General features: G+C 38.4%; 2 protein-coding genes across 18 annotated transcripts in view; one reads left to right on the top strand and one right to left on the bottom strand.

The window, feature by feature from the left end:
- The window catches only part of AOPEP (aminopeptidase O (putative)), a 358,110-nt gene that overhangs the window by 190,094 nt on the left and 152,815 nt on the right, over positions 1-15,201 (bottom strand). The window lies entirely within an intron of this gene.
- LOC105723769 (dynein light chain Tctex-type 1-like) lies at positions 6,481-7,174 on the top strand. Its single transcript, XM_064361267.1, has one exon. The coding sequence runs from the start codon at positions 6,499-6,501 to the stop codon at positions 6,838-6,840; it is 342 nt and encodes a 113-aa protein (XP_064217337.1). The 5' UTR covers positions 6,481-6,498; the 3' UTR covers positions 6,841-7,174.

Genomic DNA, 15,201 nt, shown 5'->3' with positions numbered 1-15,201 from the left:
GCTGAGATTGTGCCACTGTACTCCAGCCTGAGCAACAGAGTAAGACTCCGTCTCAAAAAAAAAAAAAAAAAAAACCAAAAAACAAAAAACACAGGCAGTTGGCTTACAGGTGGTAGTTTACTAACCATGTGTCTAGAATCCAAATACTATTATATAGTGATGGTGATGGTAGGTATCTTGTTTTAATCTTAACTTTAAATAGCATTTTCTTTTGTTGTTTCATTACTAAGTATAATGCTAGTTTTTGTTTTTTTGCCTTTTTGTGTGTGTGAGACAGGGTCTTGCTCTGTTGCCCAGGCTGGAGTGCAGTGGCATGATTACAGCTCACTTCAGCCTTGACATTGCAGGTTCAAGACATCCTTCTACCTCAGCTTCCTGAGCAGCTGGGACTACAGGTGCACACCACCATGACCAGCTATTTTTGTTGTTGTTGTTGTTGTAGAGATGAGGTCTCACTGTGTTGCCCAGGCTGCTCTCAAACTCCTGGACTCAAGCAATCCTGCCTCAGTCTTCCTAAGTGCTGGGATTATAGGTGTGAGTCACCACACCCAGCCTCATGCTGCCTTTTGATTACAAACACACACACACAAACACACCACATAATATTAAAAAAAAATCACCTTGTCCTATTTTCTATAAAAGTATTTATTAGAAATATTTTTCGATTTTGTTAACTGACTTATTTGCAACTACTGAGCTTTGACATATCTGATCTATAAATATAAATTTTCCTAACACATTTCTGAAGATGGAACCATCCCTGCACTTTTAGGGTAAAGCCCATCTGGTTTGGCTTTATCATGCTTTTGATATGTTATTGAATTATGTATGTTAATGCTTATTATTTTTACATTGATATTTAAAAATAAGAATAGCTTATAGTATGTTATTGTTCTGTCTAACTTGTCAGGTTATAGTATTAGTATTTTGCTGTTCATAAATATAATTTGAAAGCCTTCCTTTTTATGGAAATATCTTTATATTTAGAACTTACCTGTTTATTGAAATTTTGAGCAAATTCACTTATGAAACTATGTGGGTCTGGTGTTTTTCCAGGGAAAATTCTTTCTTTGCTAACTTTCTTCCATGGGTATTGTTTACTTAGGCTGTCTAATAGTTCCTTCAGTATCAACTTTTGGTGACTCATATGTTCTTAGAAAATCATTTATTTCAGTTAGATTGTCAAAATTCTTTGCTGAAAAGTTCACCAAGTACTATTTATGATTCTTTTAATTTCCTCTGCATCTGTTATTATTTGTCATTTATCATTTCTAATCTTCTGGATTAGTGAGTTTTTCCCTTTCCTCTTTTAATGCAGTTAGCCAATGTTATCTCTGTTTTATTGGTTTTGGCAAAAAATCAACTTTGGATGCATTTGCCAATTCTGGTTTTTCTTTCATATTTTCGAATTAATTCATATCTGCTTTGATCTTTATTTGTTTTGCATTCTGTAGGTTGATTTTATTGTTGTTTTCTAACCTCAGAAGTGACATTAGGCTATAAATTTTTCATCAAGAACAATTTTAGTGACATTCCATATAATGAGGTATATGTTGTTTTCTAGATACTCTGCATTTGGGGGTTAATTTCTTCTTTGACTCAAAAGTTAAGAGAGGTTTGGTGGGAGAGGGGTAAATTGTTCCTCTTTTATTATTTCCTCATTTTATTACCTTATTGCGTGACCAAAGATAGCCTTATTTCTAATCTGATGAACTGATTGACATTTTTGGTAAGTCTTCCGATGTGATTAATTTCTACAAATGTTCCATGAACTGTCAGTAGTTTATAAAGCAGACAATTACATACTTTACATTTTTCTTTCTAAGAACAAAATAATGTTATTTCTGTATTATTGGTTTCTTAAGAGCAACAGACCTGTCTTGTTCAATTTGTATCTCTAATACCTGGTACTGTATTTGGTACATAGCTGCTGTTCAGTAAAGGGATGCTGAATGAATGAATGCTGTCTATATTCAACAGGTTTATGTTTCTGAGGTTAACTGGCTCTGGAAAGCCTCTCTTCACACAAGCACAAGACTGATGGCCTACTAAATCATTCATTTTATAGGGATGCATGGCAAAATGAGCCAATAAGAATGAACAGGATTTGATATGTAGGTTGTTAAAAACATGGTTTATATACCTCTTTTTCTCAAATGTCTCCTCATTTCCTCATTTTATACTTATCTTTTCAGGCTTGAGTCTGGACTCATCCATGAAACTAGGCCACCTGCCCTCCCGGACCCCCTTCACTCCTCTCATGCCCTCACTAACTAGACTCATTCTGTGTGCCATCTATTGGGCCTTCCACTGCTACCTGGCTATTTCCTAGGTCTTTATCTTCCCAGTAAAACTATAATCAACTTGAGTATCTTATGTTCCCTTCTATCCTATAATGCACCCAAAAGGGTGTTCAATAAATGCCTGCTGCAGCAACAAAAGAAAAGTTAAGAGAAAATAATACTCTAGAGTTCGGTTGCCATTCTACCACGTCATAGTCTTGTGACCTTAGCAATATATTCACACTCTAGGCCTCAGTTTTTTTATAAGAGCACACTAAGGTCTTGTCAAGGCTTAAAAACTGCAATCATTTTGTCATATATTTGATTGTACAAAGCAGAGAGAGGCACCATATCAAGAAAATAGCATAACATCTAGGTGAGGTGGCTCATCCCTGGAATACCAGCACTTTGGAAGGCTGAAGTGAGAAGGCTGCTTGAGGCCAGTAGTTCAAGACCAGCCAGGGCAACCTAGCAAGAAAAAATTAGTCAGGTGAGGTGGCCTGTGTCTCTAGTCCTACCTGCTTGAGAGGCTGAGGCAGAAGGATCACTTGAGCCTAGGAGTTCAAGATTGCAGTGAGCCATTCTGGTACCAGTACACTCCAGGCTGAGTGACAGAATAAGATCCTGCCTCTTTTTTTTTCTTTAAAAATTTACGCACTATGCTTTCTTAGATCCTGCCTCTTGAAAGGAAGGAAGGAAGCAAGGAAGGAAGGAAGGAAGGAAGGAAGAAAGAAAGAAAGAAAAGACTAAAACAGCTTAAAATATTCTAGTTAGCCAAACGACAATAGGACAACAGAAACCTCACTCTACACAGAAGTCAGCCCCTGCTCCACGGTTTCTTTTTTCCTCACCCTCCAAATGTGGCCATCTCATAGAAGCTGTCCTCAGCCCCTACTCTTCCTTCTTGCTCCACTCAGAGAATTTATGGCTGTCACTAAGACGTCTGTCTCTCAATCTGCCCCTTTCTGGGCCCACTTCTTCCAAGTAGCTCTATGTAGCCAACTTCTGGGTGCCCTGAGGAGACTCGATAGTACAGTAGAGATAGAATCAATGAATCTGACAGTAGATCAATAAAATTTACTCAATTTGAACAACAGTGAGAAAATAGAAAAAAATGAACACTGCTTCAGGGCTCTGTGGGAAAATAATAAAAGATCTAAATTCCTATCATAACGGTTTCAGAAAGAGAGGAGGAAGGGAATAGAATTTAAAACTTCCCAAATTTGGCAAAAGACATAAACCTACACTTTCAAGAAGCTGAGTAAGTCCCAAATAGGATAAACACAAAGAAACCCCTGCCAAGATAAATTAGGATCAAACTTCTGAAAACAAAAGACAAAGAAAAAAATCTTGACAACAAGGGAAATTGCACATTACCTATAAGTAAATACTAATTTGAATGACAGTGTTTTCCCATCTGAAACTATGAAGGCCAAAAGGAAGATGCATAATATTTTCAAGTGCTGAAAGAAATATCAACCCTGAATCCTATATACAATGAAACAATCTTTCAGAAATAATGGGGAAATAAAGGCATTCTCAGATAAAGGATTAAGAAAATTTGTTGCTAGCACAGCCTTTAAAGAAAAGTTAAAGGAAGCTCTTGTTAACAAAAAAAAGATAATAACAGAAGAAGGTTAGGACATTCAGAAAGGAAAGAGGAAAAGAATGAGTAAAAACCGAAGTAATAATAATAGACTATTCTTCACCTTATGGGTTTTTAAAATCTCATTTTATGGTTGAATCAAAAATTATAACACTACCTAATGTCATATTCAATGTATCTAGAGGAAACATCTAAAACAAAATATATTTCAGAAGTGAGGCAGGTAAAGGGATCTAAATGGAAGAGTTCTGCATTTCCTTTGAAGGGGGAAAATGTCAAAAACAGTAGGCTGTCATAAGTTACAAATGTATATGGGATTGCATGAAGGAACCACTAAAAAAACTGTAAAATGCAATATGCTAAAAAAAAATCAAAATGAAAAGCAAGATAAAAGAAACAGAAGAATGACAGAGAAACAAACACAAAAATAAAATGGCTAACTTAAGCCCTAGCATATCATCATTATATTAAATATAAATGGCCTAAATATACCAATTGAAAAATAAAATCCAACTCAAATATAGAAGAAACTCTGTAAGAAATTCACTTCAAGCATAATAACATAGGTAGGTCGAAAGCAATAGGATAGAAAAAGATATATCATGCAAACATTAATCCAAAAAAGCAGGAGTGGCTATATTACTATCAGATAAAGTAGACTAAGTGGACTTCTGAGCAAAGAAAAGGAAAAAGGAAAAACATTACTCTGTCAAGAAGATATTAGCTATCCTAAATGTGTATGCACCAAACAAGAGCTTAAAAGTACATGAAGCAGAAACTCGCAAAGCTAAAAGGAGAAACTGGCAATCCATAATTGTAGTTGGTTACTTCAGTATCTTGCTTTCAGTAATTCACAGAACTAATTAACAGAAAATCAGCAGGAATCTAGAAAAACTGACCATGAACCAACAGATCAAATAAGCATTTAAAGAACACTCTACCCAACAACAGTAGGAAACATATTCTTTTCAAGCACCCATTGAACATTCACCACAACTGACCCTGGGTCACAAAACAAATATTAACAAATCTAAAATAATTGAAATCAGAGAGAATATATTTTCTAGCCATAATGGAATGAAACTAGAAAGAAATCAGTAACAGAAAATCTCCAAACACTTGGAAATTAAACAATAATGCATAATAATGCATGGATCAAAGTGTCAAAAATTTAAAAACACACAGAACTGAATGAAAAAATCAAAGTTTGTGGGTGCAAATTTTGTGGGTGCTAAAGCAATGTGGAGAAGCGAATTTATAAAACTGCTGCATTAGAAAAAAGGAAAGATCTAAAAATAATTTTTAAAAAAGAGCAAAATAAACCCACAACGAATGGAAGGAAATATTAAAGATTAGAGCACAAATCACTGAAATTGAAAACTCTCAAAACTGTGTATTAAAAATCAAATAATAGAGCCAGGCATGGTATCTCATGCCTGTAATCCCAGCACTTTGGGAGGCTGAGGTGGGTGGATCACCTGAAGTCAGGAGTTTAAGACCATCCTGACTAATATGATGAAACTCTTTCAGTACTAAATATACAAAAATTAGTAGGGCTTGGGGGCAGGCATCTGTAATCCAAGCTACTCAAGAGGCTGAGGCAGGAAAATTGCTTGAACCAGGGAGGCAGAGGTTTCAGTGAGCCAAGATCATGTCACTGCACTCCAGCCTGGGTAACAGAGCAAGACTCTGTCTCAAAAAAAAAAAAAAAAACCCAAAAAACAAAAATTAACCGGGCATGATGGTACGTGCCTGTAGTCCCAGCTACTCATGAGGCTGAGGCAGGAGAATCGCTTAAACCTGGGAGGTGGAGGTTGCAGTGAGCTGATATCACACCACTGCACTCCAGCCTGGGCAACAGAGCGACTGTCTCAAAAACAAAAAAAAAAAGAACAAAAAAAAAAGTCAAGTAATACAATTAGAACACAGGCAAAAGATATGCACAGACACTTCAAAGAGGATATACAGATGACACTTAAGCACATAAAAAATATTCAACAAAGTTAGCCACTAGAGAAATGTGAATTAAAACCATAATGTGGTATCACTACATCTGATTGGTAACACTACATGATGTAAAATGGTACATTTTACATTTCTCTGAGAAATAGTTTTAAGCTGAAAATGGAGTTACCATATGACTCCACAATTGTACTGTCTTGGGTATAAAAAACCATTTTCATGCAGAAACTTGTACATGATGGCCCAGTATGGTGGCTCACACCTGTAATCCTAGCACTTTGAGAGGGCAACGTGGGAAGATCAGTTGACCCCAGGAGGTCAAGGCTTCAGTGAGCTATGATGGTGCCACCGTACTCTAGCCTGGCTGACAGAGCAAGACTCCACCTCCATAAACAAAAAAAAAAAGAACATGAATGTTCATAACGGTTTTATTTGTAACAGCCAAATAGGGAAAACTGTCCAAATGTCTTTAGTAGTAAATGGTTAAACAAACTGTAGTATATTCATACCATGAAATTCTACTCAGCAGTAAAAAGGAACAAACTATTGATACATACAGTAGATTGGATGAATCTCTAAGAAATTACACTGAGTGGAAAAAAAAACTAATTTAAAAAAGATACAGGGAGGCGACGTGCCGGAGTAAAGATGGAAGACTCTCAGGCTGCGGAGGAGACTGCTTTTGTTGTGGATGAAGTGAGCAACATTGTAAAAGAGGCTATAGAAAGCGCAATTGGTGGTAACGCTTATCAACACAGCAAAGTGAACCAATGGACCACAAATGTAGTAGAACAAACTTTAAGCCAACTCACCAAGCTGGGAAAACCATTTAAATACATTGTGACCTGTGTAATTATGCAGAAGAATGGAGCAGGATTACATACAGCAAGTTCCTGCTTCTGGGACAGCTCCACTGACGGGAGCTGCACCGTGCGATGGGAGAATAAGACCATGTACTGCATCGTCAGCGCCTTCGGACTGTCTATTTGACCTGCAGTCCAGCCTATGACCTTTCTCCTTTTGTCTCTAGTTTATCCTCTAACCACCAGCCACGAATTCAGTGAACTCTTTTCTCGTTCTCTTTAAGTGTTTTGTGGCACTCTCAAAATGTAGAGAAAAAAACCAAATGACCACACTGTGATGTGAACTGCACCGAAGTCAGATGAGTATCCCTGTAGGTCACCTGCAGCTTGCGTTGCCACTTGTCTTAACTCTGAATATTTCTTTTCAAAGGTGCTAAAATCTGAAATCTGCTACTGTGAAACTTGCTCTACTCTCTGAAATGATTCAAATACACTAATTTTCCATACTTTATACTTTTCTTAAATTATCCAAATCTAAAAAAAAAAAAGAAAAGATACAGCACTTTGGGAGGCCTAGGTGGGTGGATCACTTGAGGTCAGGAGTTTGAGATCAGCCTGGCCAATGTGGTGAAACCCATCTCTATGAAAAATAAAATTAGCTGGGCGTGGTGGTGGGCACCTGTAATCCCAACTATTCAGGAGCCTGAGGCAGGAGAACTGCTTGAGCCTAGGAGACAGAGGTTGCAGTGACTTGAGATCATGCCACTGCAAAAAGGAGAAGAGATGAGAGGTTTCCAGAGGTGAGGGATGGAGGGGAGAGGCAAGAGAGAGGAAACCACAGCTAGAGCTCTAAGGAAGTTGTGTGAGGGAGCCTTGGGGCAATAGCACATTTATGGATCTCACTCATGTGATGGTGGTTAAACGTGGTGGTGGCAGCTTCATACATGATAAAATCACGTAGAACTATACGCATACACATGCACAGAGAAATTAATGCATGTATAACTGTTGTAGTCTCATCAATGTACCAAAATGTAATCATCTCTTGTTATCTGAGATAGAAGTTCTTTTACTCATGTCCAGGAGAATTAAGGACTAAACACATTCCTTCCCCTTCCCAGTCCATAAAAACCCCAGACCCAACCTCATAGAGGACAACCCATTCAGGCTTCACTCGCCACTACAAAAAAACTTTCTTTCACTTATTAAACTTGCACTCTACCCTTGTGTCCACACTTCTTAATTATCTTAGATGTGAGACAAAGAACTCCAGATACTCTCTCAAACAACGGGAGACTATTACATCTTGATACACTGATAAGACTACACAACATAACTGCTGAAATCTGAATAAACTGTGAATTACACCAATGTCAAATTGCTGGTTTTGATACTGTACTGTGGTTAGACAAGATGTTAACATTGGGGAAAGCTAAATTACGGGTTCATGGGCCCTCAATGTACAGGTTTTTGCAACTTCCTGTGACTCTATAATTATTTCAGAATAAAAAGAACACACACACACACACACACACACACACACACACACACACACGGTAAGGTTCTTCATGATTCCATCTCAATTTATTCCTTGATGGATTCATATCATATAAGCACTATGGCCAAAATGTTTAAAGTCTCATTTTGTAGAGAAGAGAATAAAACTCTAATTGGTTGACACGGTCATCTCAGCTGCTATGGATAGATTTTCTTGCTTATTTTCATTTTTACTCCTTGACTTGTCATTAATCAAATTAGGTGTTACTATAATTAAAATAATCCCTTTTTAAGTTGTAATATTGAATAAAAAGGTGAAAGTTTACTGAACAAACATATTTTCAATAGTCAAAGCAAACAATGGCCTTATACTTGGATAGCTTTCAACATGACAAATCCTTTCCCAATAAAACCTACTACTCACTGCCTAATGAGGGAAATTTCCAGTGTTTACACTGAATTTCTGTACATGTTTGTTTCACTTAAAACATGCACAGCCCTAGTTTCTCTATACAGACTGAAGTTTCAGAAAAAAACCTAAATTGCTTTCATTACTTCAGATATGTTGACACCACTCTGTGCACAGGTCTATCTGAGAGTGTCTGCCCCGTGGACAGGAAAGAGAGGACGGAGTTATCTCACTGATTTGGTCTTCCAATGTGACTCCCAGCAAAAACTCATGAAAATTCAATAGCAGTAAGACTGACATGGTACCTGCCTTCCCAACATTCTCAATCAGTAGGAGCCTCTTGATAGGTTTAGCACTTTAGAGTTTATGTCATTTCACTTCATCTTTAATCCAACTTAAGAAGTAAGTAGTAGAAGCCCCACCTTACAAGCAACAGAGGTAAGGCTTGGAAAGGTCAAATGACTTGTCCCAAGGTCATAAAATACCAGGACTTCCAACTCAAGTACAGTGTGTATGCTACTATACCATGGAATTCCATCTTGTGTTAATTTAACTTATATGAATTATTATGATTATTATTTGGAGACAGTGTCACCCAGGCTGGAGTGCAGTGGTGCAATCTTGCTTCACTGCAACCTTTGCCTCCCAGGCTCAAGTCATCCTCCCACCTCAGCTTCCCAAGTAGCTGGGACTACAGGTGCATGCCACCACACCTGACTAATTTTTTTCAATTTTTTGTAAAGACAGGGTCCCAGGCTGGTCTCAAACTCCTGAGCTCAAGGGATCCACTCACCTTGGCCTCCCAAAGTGCTGTGATTACAGGGATAAGCTGCCATACCTAGCCTTAACACATGAGTTAAACTATGCCCACTCATAATAATGAAACAGAGACTAATAATTTAAATACTACCATGAGACAACACTTTGCATGTATATTTCATTATGGACTATATTTTAGTCTGTATTACACATTGATATTAAGCAACAGATTTATATAAACAAACCCATATACAGTACATATTGTGGGTACTTTAAAGAATTTTTAAGATGATTGCAACTATTGGGACTTTAGACTTATGAGCTTAATTTAAAATGTTGTACAATCCTTGCATAAAATGTGACTGCACTGTTCCACAACAATCCAATAATGCAAAGTAACAAAAAACAAACTGTAGGAAATCAATCTAAACCCCTTTTCTAAGAAAATCTTGCATGATATCATCTTTTTATTTTTCTTAATCTTAACTCAGAAAGCAATATGTTCATTGCAGAAAATCTGAAAAAAAATATCATAGTAAGCCATTTCTATTCTGAATTTTAAAAATTATTACAAGTTTGCCTTCTTAAATATGTAACATAAACTAGTGGGTTAATCTTCTTCAAGAACATTAACAAATGCTTAGCTTATAAAACCACATGAATAAAAGGGAATTTTTAACCTTTTCTGTAGGCTTAATTACATAGGGATCTTTTCCAAAGCCTTAAAACTGGGTTTTTATAAATTCAGCTTATGGACATCTTAGGAATATTCATACACCCAGCAAAGCACACCTGGCTCTACTGTCTTTGTATACTTTAAAAAGTACCTAGGAAATTTCACTGCCCACCACCTGACAGATGCACATGGCTTTTGCTTCTCCTTTGGGCTAGCTTTTTCATCAGACAATTTTCTATTGCTTTGACACTTGAGTTCCATATAGACCTCTCCATTGTCCATAAAGCTTTGTGGTTTTGATTGTTACAAACACTTTTTTGTTGTACTCTATTCACCTCAGGTCATACTGATACTAATCCTGGCCACTAAGCCAAGGGAGTGAATATGGATTTTATAATGATAGGTCAGTTGTTTCTTACTGAACTTCTGAGATCTTCTGGCACTGCCCCGATTTGACACAATTACATCCTTTTCAATAAAGGCAACTCTTTAAATATATAACCAAATTAATTTAATTTTTCTTATTTTGTAATACTTTTCATACAGAAAGGTTTTGCAAATAAGAAAAAAATGTTTAGGTTACACACTCCAATTCTGCTAGCAACAAATGATTACTATACATGTATTTTACCCACTTGATCTCTCTATTCCAGTGGTTCTTAACCCAAAAATGCAAAGTCACGTAAGGGCTTTTGGATGGGTTTTGGCTCAATGAAGACTATTCAGCAAAATTCACACTCTCCTCTTGTTCCTGGTCTCAAAGTATTAGGCTACATTTCCTAGCTTCCATTGCAATTAGCTGTGGCCATGTGAGTTCTAGCTGAAGAATGCACATAGAAGTGATACCAGCTACCACCAGGCCCGGCTGATAAAAACCTCCTGTGTTGGGTGGGGCAGGGGAGTGGTGTGGTTCACGCCCATAATCCTAGCAGTTTGGGAGGCCAAGGTGGGTGGATCACCTGAGGTCAGGAGCTTGAGACCAGCCTAGCCAACATGGTGAAACCCCATCTCAACTAAAAATACAAAAACTTAGCCAGGCATGGTGGTGGACGCCCATAATCCCAGCTACTCAGGAGCCCAGGAGAATTGCTTGAACCCAGGAGGTGGAGGTTGCAGTGAGCCGAGATCTTGTCACTGCACTTCTGCCTAGGCAACAAGAGCGAAGCTGCATTTCAAAACACCACCACAACAAAAAACCAAAACATCCTGTATGTACTCCTCCATGCTTTTTCCCTTTAATCATCTGTAGGCAGTAAATAACTAATATAGGATACATTTATAGTTTTCAGTACAAAATAATAATGCTAGCACAATTTTTTTTTTAAAGACAGGATCTTGCTCTGCCACCCAGGCTGGAGTGCAATTGTGTGAACTTGGCTCACCGTAGCCTCAATCTCCCAGGCTCAAGTGATCCTCCCACTTCCGCCTCCCAGGTAGCTGGGACTACACGTACATGCCACCATGCCCAGCTAATTTTTGTATGTTTTGTAGAGATGGAGGTCCTCCATATTGCCTAGGCTAGTCTAGAACTCCTGGGGTTCAAGTGATCCACCTTCCTCATTCTCTCCAAGTGCTGCGATTACAAGCATAAGCCACTGCACCCAGGAAACATAAATGTTAATATAGCACTTTGCACCAGTGCCTGATTTAAGAGCTATACATGCATTCACTCACTTCATCTTAACAAACCTCCGAGATAGGTATGGTAGTAATATCTTCCCCATTTTTTGGATGAGGAAACTGAAGTTTAGGGAGGTTAACTAGTAGCAGGTCTGGGAGTCGGGTGAGTACCCTGCAGTCCTGCTCCAAAGTCTGTGCTCTGTGCTGTACGGTCTCCTTATATTCCAAGTCTTTCCAGGTGGTAGTGTTTCATGTTTGTGATTATGCCAAGTTAGCCTTAATGTGTAATTAGTCAGAATATCCTTACTGGCTACAAGCATCTCATTTTCAACTTCCCTAGTTTCACTGGGGTACCACAGGCCGATTCCATACAAACTCATTCTTTAGCTGGTAGGACAGCTACTTGGGTTTGAATTTCAAAGTCTCACTTAAGCATCCTTAATTGTTTTTTGTTAACAGTTGTACCCACTGATATCTAGGGACAATCTGAGACAAAGGAAAAAGTTAACAAGGTTATTAGAAGGAATTTCATGGTTTCTCCTTCTCACCATCTGTCTCAGAACCAGGAGAGGAAAGGCTTCGGATTGGGGCTTCTTAGTGCTGATGAGGATGGAAGCCCACAGGGCAGGTCCAGGCAGCTCTCTGCATTCCAGTAGGGGTGTGCACGAGGCAGGGATACCCCTTGTGAAATGTCAAAGTGGAAGCAATCCATAAGGAAACTCTATCCTGGGGTCTAGTCCTGATGGATCAAGGTGTGGCCAGAAGTTTGCCCTGGGTCTCAGTTTTCAGAACACTGACTGGGTAGAGCCCCACAATACCCACCATTCTGTGCAGTCTCCTGGCTCATCCCATTTACACAGTCTTCAGTGTGTTGGCTAGTATTTCTCAGATCTCTATGTCAACCCTCAACTCATGTTTAACATTGCTAACTAATGTCCTTTGCCATTAACTGAAAATGTCTCATGAGAATAAACTTATGCTAGATGAGAGAAATACATTTGTCTGATACTTAGAAGTACTTATTCTTAGAACTTTATTACTCTAATACATAATGATCTATACTTCTAAAATTTGTTCTGAGAAAGGCTTGGTATTAATACTTGCTTCCGTCAGTTCCTCAGTCTGAATTGTAACTTAGTGTGTAACAAACTGAAAACCTGAGGAGTATCTTCTGAGCCTCAGCCCATCACTCCAGCCACACTTCAACCATTCACAGGCAGCCAACTGTTCAAACTTCCTTAACATACTGGCAAAGGCTGAGCTGGAACCGTTCCAGCTGTTTATACACCTCATTTTCCTTTTTTTTTTTGTTTTTGTCCATAAATCTTGTCTGTCCATGTGATAGCCCCTGAGTTTCTCTGAATCTGTTTTGATTCTGAGGGCCGTTCGATTTGCAAATCATTTTTTTCCTTGCTCAACTAAACTCTGTTAAATGTGTTTAAAGTTATTCTTTCATCAGATCTGGAGTAGAAGTAAAGATCAAAGTAAAATTCCAGTGACTCCTTAGAACAGCAGACAACCAAGCGAGGTACCTCCAGCGCCAATTGTGCACGCTGCTCTCTTGATTGTAACTGGAGGTTGTGGGTGAGTTTTCTCTCAAATTCTGAGCTCCACTGACTTGTGTTCTCAGATCCATGAGTCAATGTGAGCAATATTTATACTGCACTGGATACAGCATCAGATTGAATTTATAAGCCCCAGACTTCAAATAAGTAACTTCTGGATAATTACTCATATCAATCCAAAGAATCAGAGACTGTTGAGACTCCAGCTAATTTTATACATTAAAATGATGGGCCCACAATGTACATATTTTTGGAAAAATGGATTAACCCTTCTGGAGACAACTTAGAATTAAGTTGACCACAATAGAGAAGTTTGTTTTGTTTTTTTTTTGTTTTTTGAGACAGAGTCTCACAATGCCCAGGCTGGTGTACAATGGCATGATCTTGGCTCACTGCAACCGCTGCCTTCCAGTTTCAAGTGATTCTCCTGGCTCAGCCTCCCTAGCAGCTAGGATTACAGATGCCTGCCACCAGGCGCCTGTATTATTATTATTATTATTATTATTATTATTATTATTATTTGTATTTTTAGTAGAGATGGGGTTTCACCATACTGGCCAGGCTGGTCTTGAACTCCTGATCTCAAGTGATCCACCCATCTAAGCCTCCCAAACTGCTGGGATTACAGGCATGAGCCACCACACCTAGCCAATTAGGTAAGTTTTAATTTGGATAAAATTGTTTAGTTGGGAGGCATATTAGAATAAAGGGGAACGCATCCCACAATCTTTAATTGGTATGCAAGGCATCTAAAAGAATAAACAAATTGAAAATAACCTCCTTAAAAGATTCTTTGCAAAAAGCAAGCAAAAATTTTAAACAGACTAAGAACATGACGAAAGAGGATTGTACTCTGAAATAACCCTGTTTCTTCTCTTTACCCATCTCTACCTAAATAATTTGCTCCACTAATCTTCTAGTCAAATTACCCTTTCACTCTCTGAAGATGATGAAAAAAAAGAGAAGTTGGACAGAGGCATTACAAAGTAAGAGCTTGTGATCAGCTAGGCCTTCCTGCCATAACCACCTTCACTCCATGTTCTAAAGCTGAGCTTAGAGCCATTGTGAAGGACTCCCTAACCCATGGGGAAGTCCTCAAAAATTTACTCATAAGAGCTTACGGTCCAGGACTGCCTGACCTTTACCAATTTATTCACATAATACTGGGGTCTGCAGAAGCTCAAAAATGAACAATAGCTGCAGAATGAAGCCAACCTGAGGAAGGTGTTAAAGACACTCAAAAACCTCTTCACAGGAATGGCTGAGAGAAGCTAGAAACATTGCCAAAAACCTTTTAGATTCAATTCCTAATATTTTTCCACGCAAAAAAATTGACCGGTCCACCATACAGACAAAAGAAGTTTCAGACAACAGAACTCACTTAGAAACACTGTTTGTGAAGCATTTTGGGCTCAAAATAACAGCAAGGAACAATCCCTGCAGGAACTGCATCAACTACGCTATTTATAAATGGACTCTGTCCAAAAGTTAGTAGTTTAATTAAAAAAACACAAACCTGGATGGGAAGTTACAGACATGACTGAATTGGTGGCTTTAGCCGAACATTTCAAGAGGACACTGGAGAAAGGAAAAACCCAAAAGATTAACAAGCTTATGCCTCACCAATTACAACAGTTACAGGGGCTGAGACCAAAGGAACTTTCTGTTTTACTTTTAATCACAACCAAAAGATAGATCCTAGAACAAGAAATTATTTACCCTGAGATATCTGCCTTCATTGCAAATAAGCAGGGCACTGGAAAAAAGTTGTCTGCTTTTCTATCAGTCCACCAATAAGCCTCCTCCCATTATGCCAGACTATTTCACCACTAAAGGAAGTCCAAGACAGATCCTGTCTCTTAAAAAAAAAAAAAAAAAAGAAAAGAAAAAGGGGGGGACTCCATGTTTGGATCCCCTTCCACAACACTCTCTCATGGAAATCATCTTTCTCTCTCCTAGATTTTCCCTCTGGGGTCCCCTTCCACACTCTCTCGTGGAAGCCTGTCTTCCCCTCCTAAACTC

The sequence above is a fragment of the Aotus nancymaae genome, unplaced genomic scaffold, assembly GCF_030222135.1.
Source record: "Aotus nancymaae isolate 86718 unplaced genomic scaffold, 86718_ANA_hifiasm-v0.15.2.pri h1tg000041l, whole genome shotgun sequence".
NCBI classification, from domain to species: Eukaryota; Metazoa; Chordata; class Mammalia; order Primates; family Aotidae; genus Aotus; species Aotus nancymaae.
The sequence above is the reverse complement of the archived record's forward strand: the minus strand, read 5'-3'. Positions and strand labels throughout refer to the sequence as shown.